The following is a 27,449-nucleotide window of genomic DNA, read 5'->3' as shown; positions in this document are numbered from 1 at the left end:
TGAATTTACTCTCTCACATTTGCCAGCATGAATATTTGCCCAGCAAAAACATAAAAACGTCAGCTGAGTGCTTCTGTATTGGTTTGACATAACTTGATATAAGCCGCTGCAACAGATATCGTGGCGGTGTCATTGTAAATCTGTCTATGTTTTCTTTGTGTGATCAAGTTGTTATTCCTTTGTGAGGACCTAATGGCATGAAAGGCCTGGTATTCTCTGCATGAATCATTTAGATGAAAGCCTGAGGAGGAGGGGGGAAAGGAGCATGAGGCACCTGATGTCAGCTTTAATTAGAATCCAGTTTGGTCCGCGTTACCTTGACTTTGAAATCCTAGAGTCCTGCAGGGGAAGTGGAGACAGTTCTTGGTTACAGGATGTGATCGGACTGGGTAATCATGCCGATTGTTCAGTGCCACAGAAAACAACCACAAAGAGGAGTTAACAACTTTTACTTCTCCAAAGGCTTTTTGCGCACTATACATTACGTACCTTGTAAATTCACTGCATTTGCAACAGTCATGCAGTTGATTTTAATTTATTTGTACACAGACATCTGGCACTGATCTTCAGTCAAGCAGATAATTCTTGGTTTATGGTTATTTTGTCTCGATAGGAGTTTTTTCACACTCAATACCTTACCATCATACCCTGTTGCTCTAAGTTGCACCTTGATATTCAAAACAGAGAATCGACTTCCAAATGCAGAGAGAGGAGCATGACTAGACTATCTGAGTGTTTTGAATGAAACGTGTCTTCAGAACAAACCCATGGGTGCCTCAAATCCCAGGACGTCCCTGGTGTGTCATAAAAAGAAGTCAGGGCACATCACCATCACTTGTGTCTTATTTCTCACTGTTCTGCAGCGTGAAGTGAGACATCAGAGCCTACAGCTGCAGCCCTGAGAGCCACTCCGAAGAATGACAGAAAAAGGGATGCTGCTTACTGCCATCTTGCACACATTATGCCCATTTAGCAATCCCATGTCGGACGTGAAACATTGTTTCAAATGCTAGTTAAAAGTGCGACAGCCTGCGGGGGGAAAAAAAAAAAGCCAGATACCTAAATAACATGTTAATGAATTCATACAGCCATAGGAAGCCTCTGTCGAATGTTGTAATTTCACCACAATAGATGATGGACAGTATGCTGTAATTTAGCACCTGTCTTTATGTTGCATGGTTCTCAGCGCAGATTGAGCCAGAGTGCAAGAGTAGGAAAAACAGAAAGCATCAGGGAACTATTGAATGCAGGCCATTTAGATAATTTAACACCGATCGCTAACACAACCTACACCTGGATTTAAACTGTCCTCCCTCTCATCAAAGACAAACGTGGTTGCCTCTCCTCATTAAAGTTGGAGTGCGCAATTCCACTTCAAAATCTGTTAATACTTGATCTCAGCAGTCAAACAAATATACATCTGCCCTCATTGCTCCCACAGAAGCTCCGCCCCCAAAATGAATTGCCATTGCCAAGGCCACACAGACGCTCTAGCCTTATACGATGTGAAAGTCGATGTATCTTTCCTATAGCCAAAGCAAAACAAACATTTTACTGTAAAACGTCAACATGCACTCACATTCAAAACACGACGCCTTAAAAACTAGCGAGAGTTTAGTTGTTTCGAAGGAGAGGAGGTAACCTTACCTGACGTAGCATTTAAAATGGTGTAATCCAAATAATACCGTCGTAATAGCAAACTTTGGGGTTTTCATGGCTATAAACCATTCACAAATCCAGTCGGATACCATGACATCAAGCAAACAACACCAGAGTGAATGGCCTCTATAATGGTTTAATGGTTGTGAGTTCGAGTTGCTGCTGCGAAGCTAACGTGCAGAGTGAACGAAACAATTTCCCGGAGCCGGCACAACCTCTCCTTTAATTGCAGCCAACATCACAACAAAAGCACAGTTTGACAAACCAGAAAGTAAGCGGATAGTAATTTAGTGACACGGCTACCTGCTTGCCACTTAGGCCTGTGAGCTGGGATTAACTATCACAAGCATGAGCAAACAAAACAAAACAACACTGACGTCCTCGCAGATCTTAACGTTGCTCTCCCCACGTGTCCGATCACAGCACCCCTCTTTGTCCGTGAAGCAGGTTTACTGCCTTCTTCACGACGTGAATAACGTTATATTGTGCAGTTTGGCATGTTGCGTGTGCCACATTGACTATTCCTCTCGCACCACTTTCCCCCTATCTCTTCTATCAACTTCAACGTCCTCCTCTGTGTACAAATACGAATTTCCTTGTTGCTGACTTGTTGAAATAGTGTTGTGTTGTACTTCCAAGTCAATTTGTTTTTCTACTACTAACAGAGGAAGGGCTGTGTACCAATACTGGACTTTTTTTTTTTATGAGTGCACACACAGAACGGACAGTTAGCGGACGTTATGGAAACAGCTGCTGAATTAGACAACGTGTACTGGGTTAGAATCGCAGACTCCACCTTTAATGGTCTTAACTGAGTAAAATTTACACTTTGTATAGTAATGAATTGGGGTGACAAGTGCTAGTTTCACATGTCACAACAGGCAGCAAACATTTAGGTTGACTGCTACGATAATGAACTTGCCATCTGTTTTTATTGAGAGCCAAACTCTTGCCCCACTTGTATGTTGACTTCTGCTCCACTTGCTTTTGTACTGCGTCGTTGGTGCACAGTTGGTTTCTTGCATAAGTCTTTCTAAGAAGCTGCAATTCATTCTTGGTTTGTAGTATTGATTTGATCACATACAGTAGCATTACCTGCACAAACGTCAGAGGAAAAAGTCAAATTGGTATTTTTCTGCCCGTTATGCAGCAGTAGGTTCTAGAAAGATATCTTCTTAACCCCAATAATGCACGGTATGCTGTTTTGCCTGGGGCAAAAACATTTAAATTGTATATTTCCATAGACTCCACTAGTTACTGCTGTGACCTGCGTGGTGGAATTAACATATATTTCATTTTGTTTTCACTTTTTTAGCCGAGGAATAGCATTTTGAGTGATTTATAAATGCTGGGAGGGTTTTTAGAGACTTGTGGGAGCCAATTTTGCTTAATGCTACAGAAATAATGTTGTTTGTTTTATCTTAGTTTAAATGACAAGGTACTCAAACTTTACTGGCAGATACAATGCGTGACAACCCAATATCATGAGACACCAATGAAATGAAATTGTCCTAATGCATAAACTGTGTAAGAGGCTAGTGAAACAGAAGCTCTTTATTTTTGTTCCAAAAAATTTTGAGGTTGGCACATCATGGTTCAAGTTGGCTGAGACAAAATAGCAGATGAAAGTAAAACAACCCAAAAATGTTTTTCCATAAGATGGATGACACTCTGCACAGCACCAGCAGCCACGAGTTCCTCTCAGATTAATTCCTGAGGGGTTGAGGCTGTGAAAGCAGTGGCCAGTGTCCCACTGTGTATGCATCTAAATGTTGTAAATATAGGAGCCAGTCTTGTTACCCATTCATCTGTGCGCATAATCTTGTGCGTACAGAGAGCAAAAGTGACTCCAATTAATGACCTCAGTGTCAAGCTTAAAGATCCAAGTGTGAAGGGGTGAAAGGGATGTTTCTCAATGAAGATAAATGTGATTAAATAAAATAATTTAAAATTCTGAGATGTATGCTCATTCACTTTCTAACCAGAGTTAGATGGGAAGACATGACAACACTTTCTTACATGAAGCCAGAGCCAGGAGCTGGTTAGCTTACCATTAAAACTGGAATCAAGGGGATCTGCGACTCCCACACCTCAAAAACCTAATAATTACCATCTTAAGTACACTCGTGAGGTCATTGTGACAACAGCACTGCAGGAGATCCTCCTCCTTACCAGGAAGCAAAGAGATGAAGTTCTGACATCATGTCGTTGTGCCACTCAAGCTTTTGAAATTCAGTGCAATCTCTCCTTCAGCATTTCTTTCAACAGTCTTTCTCTTAAAAAAATAGAAACTTGTTCTTCTGTTTTATCATTCATATTCCAAGAAATTCAATCCACCATACAACACTTGTTATTAGAGAGTTAAACCTTTGGGATTTTAACAAAGATAAACAATGATTACTAACATGCCAAAACAACAGCTCCTATGACAATTTATTGCACAGCAATCTGGGAAACACATTGACTAAAGGCAGCAAAAACAAAATTATTGAATAAACAATGGCCATGAAGAAATTGACATGACTGGACCCCCACACGTTTTTGAACTGCAAAACATAATCTGGGTGCTTTGAAGGATGTAAACAGGAAATATAATTTTGCCGTGGAGACACTTAGTTACACAGCGAGCTACGACTTGAGCCAAAATAGCTATTAGCAGGAGGTGTTTGCAGTGTACCCATGAATGAACACTCAACTATAACTGGATTGCTTTTGATTCTTAAAAAGGTGATGATACTCAGGTAAGTTCCGCAGTCGCAAGGGGTGTCTTTTTTTCTGTGATTTCTAAGCAAATTTATGGATGTTTACTTGCAAAAGACAAAACAGTGTGGAGATAATTATATCCTCGGGAAGAGTAAGGTGCTCTGAATCTAAAATATTTATATTATCTCTGTGTGATCAGATTTTACTGAGTGGCAAAGATGCACTCACGTAACTAACAGGAACAATGACTTTAATGAAATTTCAGCACATATCAATAGATGGCTTCATATGTACAATATCATCATTTGAATGAATAACACAAATAAGGCATTTCAAGTATCGAAAATAACCAACTGGTATCACATTTGTGGTGAAATCAATCAGTTTCTGGGTAGCCGACATGTTACCAAATTTGATTGGCAAAGCCATTTAAGAGGTGATCAAAGGCATACAAGTATTAAACAACAAAAAAAAATGGTAAAATGTATCAAGACACACGATCTGTAGTTGTAAAACATGTCCTTCATAATGCATCTGGTTCATCTTAACGTCATCGACATCTTACTTGAATTCTTCAAACTTTGGCTGTGTTGAGTTTTGTGGGTAAGAAGAGGGACAATTCACCACCACTATAAATAAAGTTCATGTGCACAAGAAAGGACAAACAATTTATGTACAATATTTTTCCTCTAACTATGTTAAAAAGAGAACAGAAAACCCTGAGGGCTGTCAACCTCTGTACTTGCTCATCGCATGTCCTTTGATATATTCCTCTCCTGTTCGGTGCTTCGTCTAAGACATCTGTCTCACGATGTCTGAGGAGGGACGTCAGATACTCTCCAGATTTTCATCCAAATGCACGGGCAGTCACGTTCCATCTCAAAGTTGGGGGAAAAAATGATGAAAATATATTCATTACAAGGTTATGATGAAGTTTCCTGCAGGCAGCTTGGAGCGTCAGTATTTTCAAGAGCCTTGAGCAGGATGTGCTTTATTTATTCTACATCTTTTTACACTTTAATTTGAGAAGTGTTCACATTTCTTAAAGCAACAATAGGTTCATTGTCTGTTGTGATAATTGGTCCTGTGATAGCGCTGAAATGAGAAGGAAAGACACATTTAGAATGATGTAAATATCACAGAAATGAATATAAATTGTGTCTTTTGCCCTTTACAGAGCTCCGCAATTAGGACAGTTGAGAGAAATTAATTACTATCGGGGTGTCCCAGCATAAACGAGGAGGCTGACCTGCAAATTAACCTTTGCCCCAGAGGTGTTCCCTTGCATCTCTTCCGCAAAATGTTAATATGTTGATGTTGTGTATGGCTGAGTGTTCTGAAAAGAAAAGGAAAGTAGAAATTGAAGGGTTAGACTGTGTTGTTAACAAGTCAATTTGCACTGAAATTCAAACCCATAACCGTGCTGTTTTGTTGATGCCATAGCGCTCTGCATTTCTCTCACAGCTCTGTTGTAATATCTCGCTTCCCGTGGTCAAGAGGGGTTATCTTACCCTTGTGGTTTTGATCTTGTTCCCGGCATAGCACATCCAGCCTGAGTTGTCAGGGAGCGTCTTGCATTCCTCCCCCTCCAGGCAAGGTTCCATCTCACACCACCATTTCCCAATTACTATGGATGCTACAGGCAACAAAGACAAGAGAAATGGCATTGCAGCTAACTTTCACCTTACGAGTGTGATTAAGACCAGATAGCACCGCTGGGCTGTTTATGAACAGATGGCCATTAGGTGGAATTGTCTGATTGAAAATGACCAAATGTGCCATGTCAAAGGTGTCACGAAGTAAGTTGGCCCGGGGTTTGTTACATGTGCATGCTTTGTGTTTCAATGCAAAATAGTCACCTTACATTCTAATTATATCACAATGTGGCTTCTTTACGAGATGCAGTTGAATACAGGTGGAATTGAGGCTTTATATTGAGTGAAAGGATTGGTAGGTGTGACTGAGACTTGACTTTAATGCACACTACATTCCTGCCATCAGGAGAGAAAATTGCCTTAAATACAGGGTAAGTAGACAGTAAATGGTTTGTAATGTGTGACAGAGGAAAAGAATCTGTCAGAGTTGACACAGAGAGACCTCAAATTCCCCTAGTCCGCTCAGAGATTGCAGTCATATTTGCAAAAGGATTTAAGATAAAAGCTTCAGGTGAGAGGTTTCCTAAAGCCAATATGTGTTTTAGTTGTGTGTCAGACGCAGGCACCAAATCCATTTCTTACAAGGGATTGAGCATGTGCAGCAGATATTTGTCAAGGCATGTATAAAACCATCATGAAAAACCTAAAGGGTGCATGTGTATTGAACACCCATTTTGTCTGCATCTCTTTGCCTTATGCTATTTTTCTTTATTTCTTTACTATTCCCTGAGGTGTGCTTCAGCGGTTGTGTTCGACTGTCTCGTGTTGGACTTAAAGCTTACCCCTGCAGATACCTTTTGCTGTCTGTCAGCAGTGGCATTTGGATACGACATTATCCCAGGTAATGTTAATCTTATTTGGGACAAGGCATTGCATGGGTGACTTCGGCTTTGTGAGAGATTTGAACAAATCTGTGTATCTTTACAAAACATAGCAGTTTTGTCTGGCAGGATTTTGCAGACAATGTGTGGTGGAAATTAATCTGAAATACTGAAAACATTCTTTTCCTGCAATGTAAGCAGATTCGACACAAATACTTTGTTCTCATGCAGCCACGGGGCAGGATCGTAGTAAACCTGATCTAGTAGAATAGGCTGATATTTTAGCTGCTGATATACTCACCGTCAACACATGAAGGCCTGTTTCTGGTGGTTCCAGCCACCTTCCCCGGCAGACAAGAACACTTGACTGTCTGCGACCTCTCCTCAATACGATTCTTATTACAGCACCTGTGAGCAGCGATTACTTCGCATGTGCCCCCCTCTGATAAGGAGAAAAAAAACAAAACAAACAACAGACTACATTAAGTCAGCATCTCCAGGGTAAACAAACAAAGCAACATTTGCCTTCTGAACAACTCACTGTGTGGACATTTGTGGATTAACATAAACTGTCATAACCGGTGGAAAGTCATTTATTTCTGTACTTATCTACTGTTTTCAGGTACTTTATTTAAGTATATTCTACTTTTTGCTGCATTTCAAATCAAAATATCTCACTTTTTTGATCCACTACATTTGAATGCTAATGATTACTCTGAACTGTCAGATATTTAATCAACAACTGCATTTATAAGCATAAAGTACTCTCGTGGGCAAGTTTCTCTGGTGAAATCATTTTCTGCTTTTCCCTCCTGAGCAAGTTATTTGGACAAAACAAGGCGTCTGCAGATGTCCTCTTGGTTTCTGAGTCACTGTGATAGACTGATGCTACAGTTGTAAAATATTGTTGCAGACCTACACTCAATGTATTACAACTAGAATTATAAGTCACTTCTCAGTTACATAAAAAAGAAGATTACAGTCTTATGAAATGATTTATGAAAAATTAAACCAGGTACTTTCTTGTGACCCTGTGGAAGGGAACAACCCACAGGTTGAGGACCATTGGACAAACCTACCTAACTCGGCCATATAATAGTAACTAGCTGCTTACCCACTCCTTTAACAATCAGATAATGTAAGCAAATAATAATACAAAGAAATGTATCCTTGTGAGGTTACAAAATAAGTTTTTTTAGCTTGGTTCTTTTAGTGTATCAAAATGATAGTACAGCACTAATATTTAACTAGGATTGTGAATAAATAAAACAATATTTTTACGTTGGAGTATTGGTAAAACATCTGAAGAATTTTTCTACCAATAACTGTCATATTCATGTTTCTGCTCATATTTTGAATACTTAAAAAATGTATCATATTTATCTTGTGCTTAATCTACATTGTCCATATTCATGAACTGTTTGTTTAACGCAGTGCAGTAAATGTAAAACATCATACAAGTTTGCCGTAAACTAGAATAATTATTCCAGTGCTTTACACTCTTTGAACGAGCGAGGCCCCTGCAGCTTGTTGAATGTAAAATGATGATGAAGAGATGTGTGAGAGCAGGCAGAAAAAAGACATCTATTAGTGGGAGGAGAGGCCTGCTTCAGGGTTATCATGAATATGAACACTGGATCCACCATGCAATTATCACCAAACTACTGGCTGTGCCCTGAGGGATGAGAGGACTGAACCGAACGGACGCGACCCACCTCAACTGCTGGCCTTTCCCACCCACCGCGCTCGGTCTCTCAGCATATGAGAGTTGAGCAGCTAAGGACCATCTGACAACTACACCCGTAAGCATGACACAAGATCAAGGAGGTTCTAGAGAGAAAGAGCCGTGAGAGGGGAAAAGTATCTGGTATATTGCCAGGAAAGTGATTTGAAGTAATGTTTGACAATGAGCTGTGGGTTTGTGAAATGTGTCATGGCTAGATTTGCATATATCGCTTTACTGCATTTGAATATTTGGGTTTGTGAGGTCCTCTTGATGCAGAGCAGTTTCTTTGAGGCACATATGCCGCCTTGCACACAACCTAAAGAGAAAACCTGCTGAGCAGTAAAGAGCACTGAATCACCGTAAGTAATCATAATTCAATCAATCAACAAGGTGGTGACACATAAGCTCCCCTAATTAACAGGCAAAAGCGGTAGGCTATAGAAACTATTTCAAAAATGAAATTAGTCGTGAGCAGATATACATCTTGAACTTTTCCAATGAAGCAGGTATCCATTATTGATTGCTTGATAATATTATCTAACATAATTGTATTGAAATCATACATACTGATAAGCAGAATTGAAACAGCTGGTCGATAACTCCATTAGTTGATCAACAAACAATGAATCTGCAACAAACTCAAAAATAGTAAATTAATCATTCGACTTGCTTAATTAAGGAAAAATGACAAATATTTGCTTGTTGTATTAACATCGTAAAAGCTGCAACTAAAAATTATTTTCATTGCTGGTAAATTGGCAGGTTACGTTCTAAAACTAGTGATCGATAGTTTTGTCTATGGATTGTCGGAAGAAACCTGGCAACAAAACCTCACATTTGATGAGATGGAATAGGCAAATACCGTGCATGCTTTATGGAAAAATGACTAAAACAATAAATTGAAATTTCAAAACAATTGCTGATTAATGTTCTGTCAAATGATCAATCTATCTGATAATTGTTCCAGATCTAAAAGTGTTTAAAATACATATTAATGTCTTCCTTATTTCAAATATAATGAGTTATAAACCATTATGTTTTGTTTATACATTGCCTACATTATTAAGTGTCCACATATTACCCATAAATGCTACATTGGGGTGGTTGGGAGATGTTTATAAAGTATAAAGTGATATAATTTACTTTTGAATCACAAATCTCAAGAGGCCATTCGGGATTACGACAGTGTGGATACAGCAATTTTAATTTTGATTTGTCATTGTGGAGATCGCTGTATTACTATATGTTCAATCCACAATTTCAAACGCAAGGCAAATTAAGTCATAAAGCAGCTTAAATTTAAAAGGGAAAGAGGGAGATAAGATTTGTGAGCCATCATGTGAGCTCCATTGAGGATTAATCACCGCGGCCCATAGTGACCTGCTGGGTAGAAGTAGATCACTGGGCTTATGTCACTTTGATTCTCCCTTTTTTTTTTTTTTTAACCTCATTGCATTTAAAGTGATCACTATCTCGTCTTACATACGTAAAACCTCAAAAGAAGTCAGGGTTGGATTATGATAAACATGATTGGAATTCATTTGGGATTCAGTGTTTTTCCTGTGGGAATATCTACCCTGCCGGGCTGTAAATCAGCTCATGCTGAAATAATTGACAAGTATTAATAAACAGAACCAGTTTCAGGTTCAGGTAAAGTTGTTAATTGGATAAGGGTGTTTTAAGAAACAAAATTAATAGCTAAATTCCAATACAGTGAGAGGATAGGATTAAGAAAGCCTGTCTTTTTCCTTGTTTCTTGCCAAGTCTGTTGACTTTCTCAGGCTTATCATGACTCCTGGCTCTACTTCTTAGAAAACATCAACAGCCTTTGGTTTAACTGAAAAATATCCAGCTCTCGTCGCTGGTCTGGGAGAATGTTGCCTGCTGTCTGATGCACTCAACAAAAGGGCATGTCTGCACAACGTTAATCGTGATGTACCAGTGGAAGCAGTGGGGCATCATTTGAAAACAACAGCCCACAGGGGTTTGTTCTTCTTAATGCCTCTCCTTAATTGCATAAGACAGCCCCAGATTTCCTCTTTGATCTATTAAAAACACACTACTCAACAGAATTAACTTGCATTGCTTGGTGCTAGCAAACAGAGCAAAGAATAGGGATACTCTATATTTGGAAATCATCACCTCCGAAGAATACATTAAAATCAAATAAAAATGCAAATCAGCGCGGTATTTCCAGCTGGCAGGTGTACTGGGTACCTTTAAACAAAAGCAATGCCACACTGATGAGCGCTCTTCAAGTTCACCCGTGGTTTCAGCCTGCAAGTACAACACGCTGCATGCTCCGAGACCCCGTCTTTGCATGATAAATATTTCAGAGGGAGACAGAGGATAACATGGCTGGGTATGAATGTTCTCCTCAGGTGAGAGGCTGGAGCCATGCAAGGGTATAATTGTTTTCTGTATTTCCATTTCTCCCATTATCAGCGAGTATGAACAAAGTCAGTCTCCCAAATGACAAAGGGCTTCAGAGTGTGAGTGTGTGTGGGTGTATGAGTATGTACACACTTGTGCTGCCTCTCCACCAACATTTTGATTGACAAGGAGTAAGGGTCAGCTACAAATTGCTATTCATCGGGTCAGAGGTCAGGCTGAAGCAGAGGGTCTCATCTGGAACTGCCCTGTTTTTTTTTGGAGCAATGCTCCCTGCTCCTGCCTCTTCATAACTCTGAGCCGGAACACGGAGGCTGTCAGGAAATGAGGTGACCACCTAAAACAACCTGCACCCAACGGGGCACAGCTCATTTTTAGGTCCGGAAGAGCTGAAAAATGTTATAACTTAGGGCTGTATCTGGTAGGAGTTTTGTCGCGTTTTCAGGGATGATTTGTTCCCGGTGTTGTTAAGTTTCTCGTGGTGATTTATTTCTTGTGCTAAGATTTCTTTTGTTGGTCTTTTATGAGAAAAAAATTTTCGCAGGGAACAATGAACATCTGCTGCATTTAGCGATGCAGTCCACGGCCCAAATTCCGCCGCTCTCTGTCTTGCTTGCGTTTGTCTTTGCTCTTGAATAATTCTACAGCTACAGCGAGGATGTCCCATGCCCGTGAATTAAAATTAATTTGACATCAATACCACCTTCATATTTAACCAAATCAAGCATTGGAAGTGGAAAGCGTTCAGAAAAAGTTACAAGAAAATGAAAACATGAAAAATGACTAGCCTAATTTGCTTTCTGCTTACGTACAGAACTAATTGCATGATACGGCGGTGGATCTGACTCGATCTGATTGGAAACCCGGCGACACGCCCCCCCCTCCCAAAAACGTTTTGAAGCTTACTTTCTCGTTAATGGGGGGGATTATTTTCAGATGGACGGCCAGCAAACTAATAAGGAGGAGCGCCTTTAGCTAACAAAACCGAGATGAATTGTGGAGAAATTCTATTGACTGAGAATTTGATGAGACTAGATTAATGGGATGCTATGGAACTGGATGCTTTTTTTTGGAGACAACCTCTAGCGGTGTTGAAAAGGCCAGGGTCACTTGGACTATTCCGCCACACCCCCTGGGAGTGGTACGTTCCATCGCTGAGCTCTCCTCTGCCACAATACATTAGAGGTGGTAGTCGTGAATGCGTGTCAGCGCGTTTGAAGGCTTCACGCGTGCGTCCCTTGACCTGCAGGTAAGACAACTGCAGGTACACCGTTGCGGGTCACTCTTACGGTAGTAGTCCTTAATCATGTTGTTCGTCGTAGCCTGTAATGCTGAATGCTGGCGCGATGTAGCGTCCATTCATTCTGCAATTAACACACTGCGTGGTTTCTTCAGCGCTCCGTTGAGATCTTGTTTAGTTAATCACCGATGTATGAAATGTGTTCCTGAGTCTCATTGTTTCCAAGTATCCTGGCTGTGTTTTTGTTTCTTGAATTGATGTGGACACTTTGTGGTAGTTATGCCACATGACGTCGAGAGACCATGAACTTATTCTTTATTAAATTACATTATTCTCACGTTGTGTATTCTTCTCCGGTTTCAGAAACCACACACACACACACACACACACACACACACACACACACACACACACACACACACACGCGCGCGCACACACGAATGCGAGAAAACCCCCCTCCGTTCTGTATGACCAACTAAGTTGAATAAAAGTTCTTTCACTGGAACCTCTGGACTCAGTAGTGATTTTACCAGTCACTTCAGTGGTGGGCTGTGATTTCCAGAACCCCGGGTTTATAGAGAGGCCACTGTCAGCCAATCTTTTCGTTTCAAGTGGCACTTTGTGGTATTACGGCTTCAGGCACTTCGACATGGGCCTCATTTTTCAGAGCCGTAACTGTCAACTTTTACACACAGTCAATGGTCAAAACTACAATATTACGCATACATATTGAAATTTAAATTGCTTGTAAAACCTAAACAAACCTCGACACAACTTCTCACAGAGATCTACTTACTTCATCGTTGCTTTATGAGATGGAAATTTGTCACTTAACTGTAATGCTATTATCTACACAAATAATGTCTCTGTCTCAGCTGCTGGATGGAGAGCGACCGTCGTTCAGTCGCCGGGCTCCGGCACAATGAGTCATGCTAGAAACCAAAAACACTGCGTCGAAATCTGAAGAGTTATGGACAGCAAGCCTGGATGAAAGCAAATGCTGTCAAATCATGCTTGACATGAACGCGTAGCGCCAATTCAGAGTTTCTGTGGATCTGCGGGTCTGCCTGCCTAATGAATGTGAACAGGGTTCATGTGGGACCTGTAAATGGTTCTTCAGACGTGATGAAACAGCCATTGCGCACAGGAAAATGGTCAGTCTATCTCAATAGAAATGTCACCACGCAATAAGTATGCAATGACTCGCTGTCTACTGTAATGAGCCCAGACTGTGGTTGTCTCTGGAGACGCTGATAGCAAGTATACCCTCTGAATGGCAACACTCCTCTGCCATCTGTTCCAGGCGTTCGACACACTGAATACATGAAAAAATACAATATTTGAAATTTATGGAGGGACTCTGAACACCATCTATCATTTGAGTAAAACCTAATAATCCAAATGAAATGTGTAGATTTAATGAACACAGCATATAACTGAAAGGATCGCCCTGAGAGGAGTCAGTGTTACACTCCATATACAAACCAAATGGAAAGCCTAAGGGACTCAATTTAGCAGATAACCAGTTCGTCTCATGGGACTTCAGTGACTGGCAGCCAGTGGCACTATGTGTAAACCCTGCACTGAATGTGTGCACTCACACCCGAGTGCCACGTGACGATATGTCTTGATGACTGTGTGACATCTGAATAACTCTTAGCAAGCTCAGTGCTGCGTCCATGTCATATGCAAGGGCCCATAAATCCGTGATTCCTGTGGTTAATTATTTTGTAGCTTAAAAGTAATTTACTGAAGACAGCAGGCCCTGATTTCCAAGTCACAGCAGTTCGTGTTTTAGAGCGCCATGCCTGTCACCTTTTAATGGGAAATGCATCCAAGGTGACCCATAATAGGCTCCACTTTTCCTGCGCGTGCTCTCCATAGACGTCCAAACCAGCAGGGTACGGCGGTTTGGTTGCTGACAAGAAATGGGAGCGCCAGATTAGAGAATGTCAAATTAATGCAGATGGAAGACAGTGAGAGGCACAAAACATGTGACTGCATGGTGTCAACTTGAATGACTATTTTTTTTCCCCAGCCCTCTGCGAAATCATTTGAAGTCCCTGCAGTACTGTTGTTATTCCAGGCATAAATGTTGGGGAGAAAGTGAGTGACATATTGCTCAATAAACTGCAAGACAAATTTGTTTTTGAGGCAGGAGAAAAAGCTGTGTTGGTCTAAATGATAAGAAGAAAAAAAAAAAGCTGGAGGAAAGTTGAGAATTTTAAATGTCTTGCAAATTAGTCGTGTTTGAGAATATCTTCAGATATTAAAAGCGTCAACACATGGTGATATTTTTCTTTCCTTAACATGAGTATATTTTTATTTCTTGCTTGTGTGAGCGTGTGTGCATGTGCTTGACAGAAAAGGGAATCAAAACAATTCAGAAAACTACCAATTGCTACTCTGAAGAGGCACTGTCCATGACAAATAAAAGCACAGAAATTCATGAAATATGGCTGGTGTTTCTGACAGCATGTCACGCAAGGAGACTGTAAGATTGGTCCTGTGCAGTGGGCCAAAGATGGGTGATACTTTATTGAAATGCAAAATGACTCCTCGCAGTGCAGAGCTGGCGTTGTTTTAAGATGCATGAAAACTGCATGCAACAGAGGAAGCAGCGAGGAGTGGGTCAGGTTTTTTTTTTTTAAAAATTTTTTTTTATATATATTTAAATATGAGCCTCAAAAGCCTGTCGTCTCATGTTGTCACATACAATATGGGCCCGGGACACTGGAAGACTGGTACTGATCAAGAGCATTAAATGCTATTTGGACTCTCAACGAGTGCCACATGTAAAAAGCTCATAGTCATTTGGGTTTTTATGGTGGAAATACGTGACTTGTTGAGCATGACATTGAAGTACAGCAATCACACAACAGCTTTCATGTCCGTTCAACAGACATAAACAAAGGCACTCTATTTGCTCCTTTTGTAGCACACATTTACTCTTGAGTTTTCTAAAAATCAGGCAAACGGCAAACAGAAAAATTGCAACGGAAAAATGTCTTCTGTCAGTGTGATGTCATTTATTTTTTAAATGTCAAGCTGTTCGTGTCCCTCTATCTAGCCCTTTTCCCCGACTGGCAAATGTCCAGAGCTGATATTTCATATTTTTAGATCGCCTGCTCTGATGAAAGAGTTACATTCACAGAGAAGAAAAGTGGACAGGGACAGAGCCGAGTTAGAGAGCCTTTAGAGAACAGCTGCTTGCCTCTGATGTGACTGCTGGCCCTCCCCGCTGACGACCAGACGAACTACGTAGGGTGCCGATGTGCACTGCAACATGTAAACTGTGTAACATGCATAATGCAAAGGCTAAATGACCTTTCATGCTGTATGACATGTAGTCTGAGGAGACGGTGGCGAACAATATGCAAGACTGCTGATAAGGGGAGAAATATGGCAGATATTATCTTTACTCAGGATGACACGACTGAGTGTCACATGATCAAGATTTTGATCACATCTAACTGCACTTAAGGAGAATTTACAACATGTCTTGTAGGGAAATATATTCCGCACATAATACAACATGTGGATTATGTTCATTTTACCACATTACATTCATTATTTCTTAATTTACGGTATAGAGTATCAGATTTTAACCTGAACCTAGAAAAACTTCTTTTTTTTAATTGAAATTTAATTTCTTCTGTTGATGCACGACTTGAAATGTTTCAGCCAGTTTTTCCATCATTTTGTTCATATTTGACAAAATGTAATATCCCCAATTTTGGCCCCCATTGTCACACATGCACACTCCAGTCTCTGCAGGAAAGGTAATTGGATCTGTAGTGTAAATATGCCAGAAGACTTATGGCACACCCAGGAAAGACTGGAGCTGGGAAAAAAAAAATCTGCAGTAGAGCCTGATAAACCCAATATTAATTACTTTGCTTATTTCTAATACTCCCCTCCCCCTTGGAACAAATTAGTAAGTTGAGATGCTTCTTTTCAGTTTAATGAGGTCTAAGTAACGATAAAGAATTGAATATTCCTGCCAAGCATTTAAAACAGGCTACCACAAAGGCAAATAATCTCACAAGCAAGCATTCCCATTCTACAAGACGTATTTCTTTCATTGAGAAAATCAAAAGTGAGGAGAGGAGGCCCCATTTTCACCACAGGATGAATTAAAGGCACTAATATTCATGGCAATAGGGGTTAGCCGCATGAAATAACTCTGAATTGATGGACCCAGTTTTCACTCGATTTAAATAAACTGTGTCTAACAACTGGGTCAAAAAAATCGTCCAAAAAAAAAATTTGCATATTAATTCCACCACAAGTTGTCGACAGTGAAGCGACAAAATCGTCAAGAGGAGTAAAGAGAGGCTGAGGGCTGCCACACCTTTAAGGTCCCTCACAAGGGGGAAAAAAAAAAAAAAGAGCGAGGGAGAAAGCACTGTGACAAACGTGTTACATCTCTTCCCTCTTTACACTTCCATATAATGTGGAAACATGGGAACTAAGCACCGGGTCAGGAGCACATTTTGCTGTAACAATCCTCAGCACATACAAGACAAAAAGGTCAGAACTTTGTGATACAATATTTACAAACAGTGGGGACACAAGCTATCATTAATTCACCAGTAGTTTTTGTTTCATGGGGAAAAAATGTTGAATTAAAGAGGAAGAGTGCTCACACATGAGCCCACACAGGATTGTGCAACCACACACATCAGCAATCACTGTGAAGTGCGGTGATGGAGGGATCCTTTCCAGTGTGAGGGCTTGTTTTGATTCTCTGGCACAGGAACAAAAGTTAAAAAGGTTGAATTGATTTTTTTCTTTTTCATGTTATTAATCAAGAGAAATTTGAATTACTGTCACAGTGTCTGGCACAGCATTTACTGTCGTGTTTTATCCTGTAACTCAATGGGTTTAAGGGTCTGATGCCAAATGCAGCAACCTTATGGCTACAAGTCCAGCTGGAGGTTTAAAGGACTCCGGACCATTGGCAGTCGCTTTCCGGTCATTGTCTAATGATAGCGTGTGGAATACAGGCTGCAGGCTCAGGGTCCTTACAAAACGTAACACAAAACAAGATGCAAACAGGACAAAAAAATAACACAAAATGAAATTAGATACGTTTTGTGTCTCTTTCAGTATGGGTGTCTTGCTCTGCTCGCTGCACTCATGGAAGAGGTGGGCAGTCATTTACATGTCTGTGTCCAGGGGCCCGTTGACTCATAATCTGTCTGTGGCTATAAACTATTCAGGGTTACAAATAGCAGCTATTTATTTTATATTACAATATCTAAAGTTATTGATTTGGTATTCATTTATTACACTGAATAAACACTAACTTTTAATAATGTAGTTTATTTTTGCCAACAAGCAGAGCTTAAACTGCGAGTCTTAGTGTATTTTAAATGTGCTCCTTTAGCCATGTAAACTGAGGCCAAGTCAGCCCCTTTCAAACATACCCATCTGTACCCCCGTCCAAAGCAGAAGCATTAAAAGTTTTATAGTAATTACACTTAACATCATCATTATGTATTAATTGATATCAAACATTGATGTTATCCACAAAGTCTGTTGAGAAGTCACAATTCATTTTCAGCCATGTATAATTGTAGCTACAGATAAGCTGGCCCAATAACTTTCCAAAGCATTCAAATCAGCAAAAGTTCTTATTTGGTTTTCTGTTTTTGCACACAACAAAAAGAATGATGTCTGTAATAGCGAAGCTTTGTTTGGACTATTTCTGGATAAAAGCAAACCGAACACTTTCATCGGGATTCAGGGTTTCAGAGTCAACTATCCTTGAGCTATGTCAGCTGTCATAGAAACATATTTAGAAAACTGCTGCTAACTACAAACACAACCAGGGTCTCAAAATCGTGTTAATGACCCCAAGAGGATACACAGCTTCTTATACCCAAGAGAGAAGAAGCGGTTTGAAACAATCAACTAATCATTGCGAGGCAAAATGTGTTCCCGTCTTCTCAGCATTTATTAAACAGTGGGGCTCCTGTATGCGCAGTCCTAATGATGTCCTGGAGAAGCACTTGGCCAGAGGCCGCCATTTATGTGAGCAAAGCTTTAAAATAAATGCACAAATTTTGGGAGGAAGAGTACTCTGTATATCCCTGAGGAGCTGTTTGGCTTAGTGCTCAAACTGTTTACTTACATTTTACATCTTTCAAATTGCTGTTCCACCCAAAAAAACATTTGGCATTTTGGTGTGCTAACAATTGAATGTTTTAAACCCTCAGCTTTAGAGTGGTGGTTCCCAAAGTGGGGTCAAACTCTGGTCCATTGAAGATGGGTCAAAGGGGCTGCAGGATTTATCATATAATAGATCTTTTTTTGGTTGTTTTTAAATAACAAGTTAAAAAAAAAAAGATGATTTACTTATTTTATACATTTTCAAAACATACCAAAATATTCAAAACACTAAATTAATCACAGCTTGACAAGTCTTTTTTTTTTTTTTTTAGCTTGTTATCATAGTAACAAAAGAAGCTCTGACTTGGGAGCTTTTTAGAAGTTCAGCAGTTAGAAAAGCAATGGGAGGATTTGACTTGATAAACACAGCTCAAACAAATAGCGACAGATCTTAGGGTGCTTCTAATTGCAATGATTTCATGTGTCCTCGCTCCTCAGATGACCCTGGAAATTGTTGCAGCCCGCCATCATGAAGTGCATCTCAGTTCACTTATTTGCCGTTAGGATGGGTGAGCGCAAAGCCCCCAGGAGCAGTGCTGGGCTGTGTAGTGATTTTAGCGTGGTGGACAAACTGCGCAACTACAACTCATCATGTGACGCTCACTTGCCCAACCGTCAGTTTTTCCGCCCTTAATCACTAAAAAACGAGCAGCTGTTTTCCGTAAATTTTTTCGTTTAAAATCCCAGTGAAATGACTCTATATCCTCTATTATCAGAGTTATGTAGTCCAATAACATTATTGAAACTCTAAAAGACTCATATAATTACTTAAGAAGGAAAAGGACGAAGGCTCTACAGACCAAAATTTCCAGAGGCACGCAGAACATCCAAATCTCATGGCGGAACATGGGAAACTTTTTTGCCGTATGCGCCACTGAACAACTTTGGTTTAAATGAATGAGGCGACCTCTCGTGAGCTGGTATCAAGTTCATCTATGCTGAGCACAGAGGAACAAGGAGGCTGCCTGGTTGAACGAGTGAGGCTACACAACAGCATCCTTTATAAAAGTGTAGGACGATAAAGAAAGACCTGTCTATCAGAAATCTGTTAATCTGATTGGACGCTGCAGCTAACTGGACTGAATGAACACATTCAACTCAGGTGCAAACTCACCATCAGGACAAGATTTGTTTTGTGGTCTGATACATCATATCATCAAATGAACAAAATGATTAATTACAAAACTTATTAAGCAACTTTTACCCTCAGAAAGATTTTAATTTTTTTCCCATTTTAATCTGTATCATAGATAATACTGTAGTCAGGGACAGCCTGTTGTCTTTCAGCCGTAACGATATTTAAATCAAATATTGTTTTCATGAGGGTGTGTGTTGGGTATATACAGTAGTATATTTTGGGGTCAGATATATTCCACTTGCCCTAAAACATACACTGTGTGTTCCTTCATTCCTTTAAGTCTTGAGTGTAGTGCTGTGGATGCGGGTAGTCTCTGTCTATTCTCTTCTTTTGCCTCATTCTGGGACACTGATAGGGTGCATTAATGCAGAGCCAAAGATTAAAAAAAAAAAATGTTTGTTTGTGTTATTTTCTGTCACATTAAGTATGAAGTGATGGGACTCAAACACTCTTTTGATAGATCAAGGTTGCAGGGCTTTAATGACAGCAAATCTAAAAATGAAGACATCACAGTAGCAGCTGATGAAGATGATTGTATTTTTGTGCCTGATGATCAGTCAGATATGACTTTGACAATTCTACCTCAGAGATAATGAACTTCACAGCAAAAGATCGCACGGCTGCCAGCAGCACGTTGCAATGACCTCAAGATGTGACTGATTTGCGATTGCTGTACTGACAAATGAGTAAGTGCCATTATTGCTTATGTGTAATAATAACAACATTCAGCCAGTGTCAGTTAAGAGCCAGTTTAAGAGTGACCAAATGCTCCACCGAATGTCACAGGTCCTTTGTTCCTACGGCCTTTCCGGTTATACAACTCCTCCTCTTTCCGCTGAAGTCATCATCATTTTACAACTTACATAGTCTTTGCTGCTTCGACGCCATTTCACTGCGAGGGTTAATCAGTTTGTTCTGGTTCTGATAATGCAATATCATCAATAGAACATCGCTAAATTATTGTTGAAAACAAATACATAAACTAGAATTTCCACCGCAGGTGTATGGCTCCAACAACCCAAGTCAAGTAGCAGGTTACGTCCATACCTGTCCAGACATCTTCTACCTGAGTATCTTTACAACCACACCAGTTTGTAGGATTAGCGTCACCAATTCAGTATCTGGCCAAATGTGAAATATGGTCAGTCTCCCTCTCTGTTATTGAATTGAATAATGACCATAAAAGGGTTTTTATACAATATTTTGATGTCACATTGAAGTTGACCTTTGACCTTTTGGGTATAAAAAAGTAATCACAATTTGATATGTATAAAATGTTGTCCTAATTAGAGCATGAATTCTTGAGTTATGGACACAAACATGTTTTGTGAGGTTAGGTCAAGTCAAGTTGAGTTGAGTTAAAAAAAAAAAAAAGGTTGACTTTTGTTGTGCACATTATCAATCAGAATTAAACGGTCAAACAGACTTGATCATAAGAAAAGATAATCAATAAAGACAAAAAAAAAAAAAAAAAGATTAAGTCAACACAAGCACAAAAAAATGTCGGTAGCAAATACTGTTAATGTGAAAAAGCCAGAAGGAAAGAATAGGTTTTTAAATGGCTTTTAAACTGGTATGAAGGTTGATGACCTGCTAGGGAGGGTTGTTCCAAAGGTTTGGAGCTGCAACAGAGAAGATTAGTGTGACCTTTAACCTTTGAGGACCAGCATTTAATCAGTTCATCCTTGAGTACAAGAGAACGTTTGTGCCAAATTTACTGAAATCCCCTCAAGGCATTCGTGAGATATGTTGTTCTCCAGAGTGGGACGGACATCCCAAAAATATAATGCCTCCGGCTACGGTCGTCACATAGGCATGGAGACGGGTTTTTTTTGAGTGGGCGGGGAGTTGTTCTCATTAATAATGTGTTGGAAACATTTATTTCAATTTGCAGCTCAGTCTGCTCCACAAGAAACACTTCTTTAAAGACCCGACGACATGGAGGGTTAAAATGAATAAAAAAGAACTGCAGCTTTCTGCGACCTTCATCGAGCTGATGAACTTTGTGCGCCGTTCACACCTCTGTTGGTCAGACCAGAGGATTCTGGCATGGATAAAGAAACAGCTGGTGCAGTCCTGAGAGAGGGAGAAAGCTGGCTAATTAATTAAGCTGTGGGCTACAGAAATTAATTTTGTATATAAGCGTTGTGACCACAAACCATAGCCACAGCGCAGAATTGGCTGAAAGACTTCAATTAAACGTGCTGTTTAAACAAACATCCATAAGCTTAGAGGGGCTCTCTTTTATGAATAATTCATAGCCTGAAAGAGGAAATAAATGAGAAATACTAGAATATGTAAAACCTATTTGTAGCTGTGAGCATACAGTAATAATTAGGCCACTGATTGTCCTTAGATTCATTTACTTAAGAATATATTTTTCTTTCAGGGCTAACCAAGGAAATTACATGAATACTTTATTGCTGCTAAAGTGTGATACGACACGGCTGAACAAACTTCACTTCTACTCTCAGAAAAGCTTTAAAAGCAGTAAAATATCTCTTTTAAGCCTTGAGGAAGAAGTTTCCGGTATTTTACAGAGCAGCCAATGGTCCCTCCACAGTAACATGTGTAACACCATCAGGACAAAGTGGGTTTGCCGAGCTCCAGATGTGGCGAGGCCTCGGGCTGATGCTGCATGCCACTTCCCATTGGCACTGCAGCGGAGCAGCAATGACACTAGTCAGAGCATGGTTGAGAGGAGGTCTCGGGGAGGGGTGAAGGAAGATGTATGTCAAAATAATGTGCCTCCAGGACACATTATATAAGGCTATTAAATTGTCAGTGTCTAAAACAGTGCATTGAGGATACAACCTTTGTTTGTGACAGCTGAAGATCCATTTTTCATGTTTGTTTCATTGTGAGCTTTACCAGCTACTGGTTTCTTTTGTTGGAGTGCAAAGAGAGAAGAAAATTCCTTATCCTCTACTCCTCGCAATAGAGCGCCAGAAAGAGAGACACAAGGGATTTATGTGGTATTTTAACTTTAACTAAAAAAAAAATTGAATTGTAGTTGCACTCCATTAAAAAAAAATATTTTTTTTTTTATCTGAGTTGCTTAACAATGAAAGTTCATCCATGCTGAAAAGGTGCAACTCTAAGAGGCACTGTAGGGGCAGAGGAGGAAGGCTAAGCTGCAACAGAAGACTATTATGGTAGTTAAAAGTGCAACGGGGAGGGGGAGACAGTGAAATAGATATAACACAGAGTGAAGTATTTATGACTTAAATTTGAATAAATCATAATATACAGTGGATACTTGCAAGTGAGTTACTTCTACTGCTATGCATATCTCGTCTCGTTATGGTCGTTCAGTTGCAGCTACACATTTTGCAATAAACCACAAGGAGAGAGATTATCTGTGTTGAGAATCAGTGACCTTTCAGTTACGAACAGTTTGACCTCGCAACGCCGACTGTCGGTGGGAATGAGTTCACGATGGAGCAAGGCCACCTCAGGCAGCCACTATCTACTGTTTGTCGTACTTTCTGCTAACACCTCCACATGATGCACTGCATCACCAGTGGCACTATTTCCTCCTCTGGAAATATTCTGCTGCTCAACACATTCAGCACGCCTTTGTTCATTCTGCAGTCGAGCATACTGTGTATTTCAGTCCTCAACAAATATCATGTGTCTGACGTGTTACTCCTGGAGTGTAATTTGTCATACCTGCACAGCATATTTATTATAATTTTTTTGTATTTGGATTAAATCAATGCAAGGAAGAGGTTATTTTTTTCTGTTTAGCAAGTCAAAAATCTAGACTCAGAAAATTGTCCATCAGTGGTTTCCGCTGGACATGTTCAGGGGTCGAGGAATGCACGACCCCAAAAGCAACATCTCTGCCCGGCACTTTACGGATGCAAGGCAGACACAAAATGTTTTCTTTTGTGCACTGTTCACGCTCTTTGCACCACATAAATACAGCACCTTATGAATCATACCGCATGGAGCAACACTGCTTGTACCAGGAAGGCAGAGAACAGCCCTGAGCATATCTGAGAGAGTGGCAGGCAGCAATCTGTAAGTAGAGCTGTAGGGTGGAAAGCAGGCCACCTTGTCCGAATCACTGAGCATACACAAGCACCTACTCAGGGGTCATCCAGCTAATGGACTTCTGAACACGCATTCTTTTGCAATAAGGCTGCCAATATGTTAGTGCACGAGCGGAGCAGGCACTTGTACAACGTCAAAAGAAATTATTACTGAGAACACATTTTGAGAGATAAACACGAGGCTGTTGATAAATCTGTAAATCTTCATGTCTCGCATGGCTTTTCACACTACAGGTGTTTTTATTTCCAAACAATAATTTATACAGAGCTTGTGTGCGTTTAAGGATTATAAAGATCAGACCACAGTTTTAGCTGTTCCCGAAATCACCACACATGAATGATTTGATACATCTCCGTGTAGATCTAAATTTCTATTGGCAAGGACAAAACCTATCACTGGCTGTCCGTAATCTCGATTTCCTCCGGTAATACCAGTCACCGTGAACTTGTGGCATTTCGCTGCCTTTAATGATTGGCCCAATGGTCTGCAACCAATGGCCTTCTTGCCACCAATTCATGACCCGTCAACCCCAATCCTCTCACCAATCCAACAGGCACACAACACCCAGCACGGAACAAATGTCCTAATGTCAGAATCAATCCGGACAGGCCTCCCATCCTCCTCTCATAAAACTGGCATCTCATTTATCCAGGAATGAGGACATGGTAAATGGAATGACAAGGCATTTACACTTTTAGCAGCAGAGGGTCCTGAAGGATTCGCATTGTTCGCTTTGAACTTATTTTTTCCAAAGAGCTACCTGAATGCACATTTGAAATATTAATTCCATTTCCCTTTTGTTGACATTAGACCACTTTTGTGAAGATATCCTATTTGCAGAGTGGCTTTTCTCTTTTCTCTTTCCTTTTTAATTTTTTGTTTTTCTCCTCCAACACACAAGTACAGACCTGAGTAATGAAACGACGGTGTTGGAACAGGAAGTCTTCTGACTCACAATATTGAGAGTATTGAAAAGACCCCTTGCTGATATGCTTGAGGTGCACCAGCGCATGGAAGAAATAACAGACACCAAGAACCTGCACGCTCATGCAGCTACTTCTCCCTTTGAAGTTCTGACAGCATTCAGCTTCCTCTCCTCTGTTGAATCCTGAGAACATAATTATTTACCATAACCAGGGCTCGCATCCGCGTGATGAAAACAAAAGTTTGACTGCAATGTTTCGGTCATATTCTATTCAGTGCAATTTCACAGGGAGCACAATCGCACAGATCAAATTGAGGAGGAGCAGTGTAGCATGAATATCAACTGTAATAGCTCAAGAAGGAAAGCGCAAAGGCATTCATTGTCTCTGCACAGAAATTCTCCACGGTACTAATCTTAATGAAAATCAGCATCTCTGCAATGTTCCCGCTAAATAATTCGTTAATAACTAATATATTAATGAATGTGATGCCTTAATAAAATCAAGACTCAAATACAGAGTGCTATTATTTTCCCTGGGCTTGCAACAGACGAATGAAAAAGCCACTAAACCCAGCTAAATAGTGGCAGTACTCAAGAGGGCAAGGACAGCAACTGAAGAGATGACACAAAATATGTGTGGTAACCAGAGAAAGCACTGAAAGGCTCACCAATCATGTGAATTGAGGTCCGTCCAGGCCTCGTCCCATGATGTTGCTGGATTGTGTCGTAGAAAGTGGCCTGACACAGCTGAATGGCAGTCACACTGACCCAGAGGTACAGGCAGAGCAGCCAGGACATGACAGGACACATCTGCTGAGGACCGGCAGAGGTGAAATCAACTCACAATCCATTATGTTTTCAACCTATAGCCTCAACAAGACAACACACAAACTCTCCTGGATACAAGAGGAAAATAAACACAAATTAATACATTTTTGGACGAGCACTTGTGTCTATAATTGGCTTTGACGCCCCTCAGAGGAGTTTTTTTAGTCATCAGAATTTTTCATTAACGTGATTATGTAAGTATGAGTTCCTCACTGTTTCGTCTTCCTCGTTTGCCCTGTCGTGTCCCTGAGCCACAACACTGCAAATGTGGAGTGATCCCCGGGGAGTTTTTCCCATGCAGCAGCAGAGATTTCCCCTGACAGGCTGACTCCCTTCAACTCCTGAGCTGAGCTCCTGCCTTAAAACCGAAATCAAACTTAAAGAAAGATAAGATTTCGCGAGCATGCCGGCTGCCGAGGCTTCTCTGTATCTGTCAGAATAATGTGACAGTGACACGGTGGTAATAGGGATCAAAAAGGCTTGTAACGTTTCACCATGCTGTTTTAGATGAGAAAAAATAGAACAACAGCGAGGAATGTTCCTGGTCATAGGAGGGAAATCTATGAAGGAGAAAATAATAATGAAAAAGAAAGTCTCTGAAATTCTTTTACAGCACCAAACTGAATTATGTCATATTTTCTAAATGCAATAATTCATATCAGAACCTATTTATAATGTGTTATATACTAATTTAATCTCAGTATCATGATTTCAACATATTGCATTTTTCAGGCCATAAAACACTTCTATCAAACCTAACTGTTCACATGTGTATTGTGCGTCCAAGAATAAACGTCAGCCATTTTTCAATATAATGAGTATTAAGTGATATTATGGAATAAGATAAAAGAAAAATGCATTTTGGTTATTACAACAATATTCCACAATAAATCCTCATGGGAACAGATTTCACATTTTGCATTTTTTGGCGGGGAGAAATGTAAGAATCATCAGGTTAAATCTCTTAATAACGACAGGAATTAGTTTCTGCCGAAAGAAGAAAGAAGTATATCTTACCTGAGCAAGCCAACAAAGAGCGTATAAATATCTCAACAGAGTGACATAATTCCATCCATAATTCTTCTCATGTTGATCTCATCCAATAAATCTGAATTTAGCTTGAGGAGGGAACTCCAGTGACTCTGCCTCCCTGCTCCACACTTTGATAGCAACAGTCCAGTGATTCAGAAATGACCGTCAAGCCGGAGTCAGGAAATAGATTTACAGCTCTTTCAATTCCACCTTTGAAATATCACTGCTTCCCCTCGAGGAGCTGCTCCCACTGACACTGAATTCATTTGCCCCTTCGCATTTATAGGCACGTGCAGAGTGCTCCTTAATTAACTGTAGTGGAATCTCTTCTTTCACCGTCTGCATCCTTCCAGTGAGAGGCAGCCTCTGAGCAGCGGCTCTCGCTGAGTCCCTCCTCAGTGAGCACTAAGAGACAAATGTTCCCGTACAGCCTGGCTGAGTGTAAAGACTGTATCACATGTCTTAAAGCCAGACTGCCTCTGGATTAGATGGCATAGTGGGAATCCATCTGATCATATGCTTCTGACAAATGCAAATCAGGGAAACTGGCACCACTCATGCTGCTGTGACCACATGATTATTTACATTTAGAATGGATTTTCTTTTTCTCCTCAGGCAACGTTTCCGCTTTTTTTTTTTTTTTTTTGTAAGTTTCTACTCTGCCCTACATTTAGGAAACTAAGAACATGTTTAATGTTTTTAAGTGATTTAAAGTTGGGCTGTTATATTAGCAGATACGAGAGCACGAGGATGGAAGTTCATGAAGTAAACCCTGAGTCCCTGGCTTACCTCGGTGTTGTTACAGTAAGGTGCATAAAATAAGATTAGGAAAGAACATGCTGAGCAGAAAGGAAAATTTAAAGCGGATTGTGTTGAGAAATAAGAAAGTCCATTCAGCTGCAGGTAATCGTCACCTACAGTAGGGGAGTTCTTCAGTCGATGATGGAGACATAACGATGATAATAGGAAAGACAGGGAGGTGAGCACTGTTATTTGTAGTAAATCAGCATCCAGCTGTATGAGTGGGAAACAGCTTGATCCTCCCTGTGTCCCGCCACCTTCACTACATGGTGAGCTCTACATTTCAAATTGTGC

The 27,449-nt window shown here is 40.3% G+C and overlaps 1 protein-coding gene across 3 annotated transcripts; it reads right to left on the bottom strand.

Annotated features, from left to right (window-relative positions):
• Positions 1-4,595: 4,595 nt before the first annotated feature.
• Positions 4,596-26,738, bottom strand: LOC138624311 (chemokine-like protein TAFA-1). Of its 3 annotated transcripts, none has more exons than XM_069704381.1 (6): positions 26,340-26,738; positions 25,163-25,307; positions 7,140-7,280; positions 5,874-5,998; positions 5,612-5,698; positions 4,596-5,457 (listed from the first exon to the last, which is right to left on the bottom strand). In XM_069704381.1, exons 2-5 carry the CDS (start codon positions 25,302-25,304, stop codon positions 5,666-5,668), a joined length of 441 nt encoding a protein of 146 aa, XP_069560482.1. In that variant the 5' UTR covers positions 25,305-25,307; positions 26,340-26,738; the 3' UTR covers positions 4,596-5,457; positions 5,612-5,665. The 3 variants fall into 3 exon arrangements, with proteins under 3 accessions (XP_069560482.1, XP_069560481.1, XP_069560483.1); XM_069704380.1 differs by having other exon boundaries at positions 25,163-25,304; XM_069704382.1 differs by lacking the exon at positions 26,340-26,738 and adding an exon at positions 25,536-25,594.
• Between the last annotated feature and the right edge of the window lie 711 nt (positions 26,739-27,449).

The sequence above is a fragment of the Brachyistius frenatus genome, unplaced genomic scaffold (genome assembly GCF_029030835.1).
Source record: "Brachyistius frenatus isolate BFR_SWC_R1_liver_20210118 unplaced genomic scaffold, ASM2903083v1 Contig_50, whole genome shotgun sequence".
Classification (NCBI taxonomy): domain Eukaryota; kingdom Metazoa; phylum Chordata; class Actinopteri; family Embiotocidae; genus Brachyistius; species Brachyistius frenatus.
This window is presented reverse-complemented; position numbering and strand designations above follow the sequence as displayed.

Coding starts and splice junctions, on each gene's coding strand:
- LOC138624311 (XM_069704381.1), bottom strand. CDS start 25,304: ATGTGTCCTGTCATGTCCTGGCTGCTCTGCCTGTACCTCTGGGTCAGT. Junction 7,281..25,162: donor GACCTCAATTCACATGATTG/GTGAGCCTTTCA, acceptor TCTCCTTATCAG/AGGGGGGCACATGCGAAGTA. Junction 5,999..7,139: donor CAGGCCTTCATGTGTTGACG/GTGAGTATATCA, acceptor TGTTGCCTGTAG/CATCCATAGTAATTGGGAAA.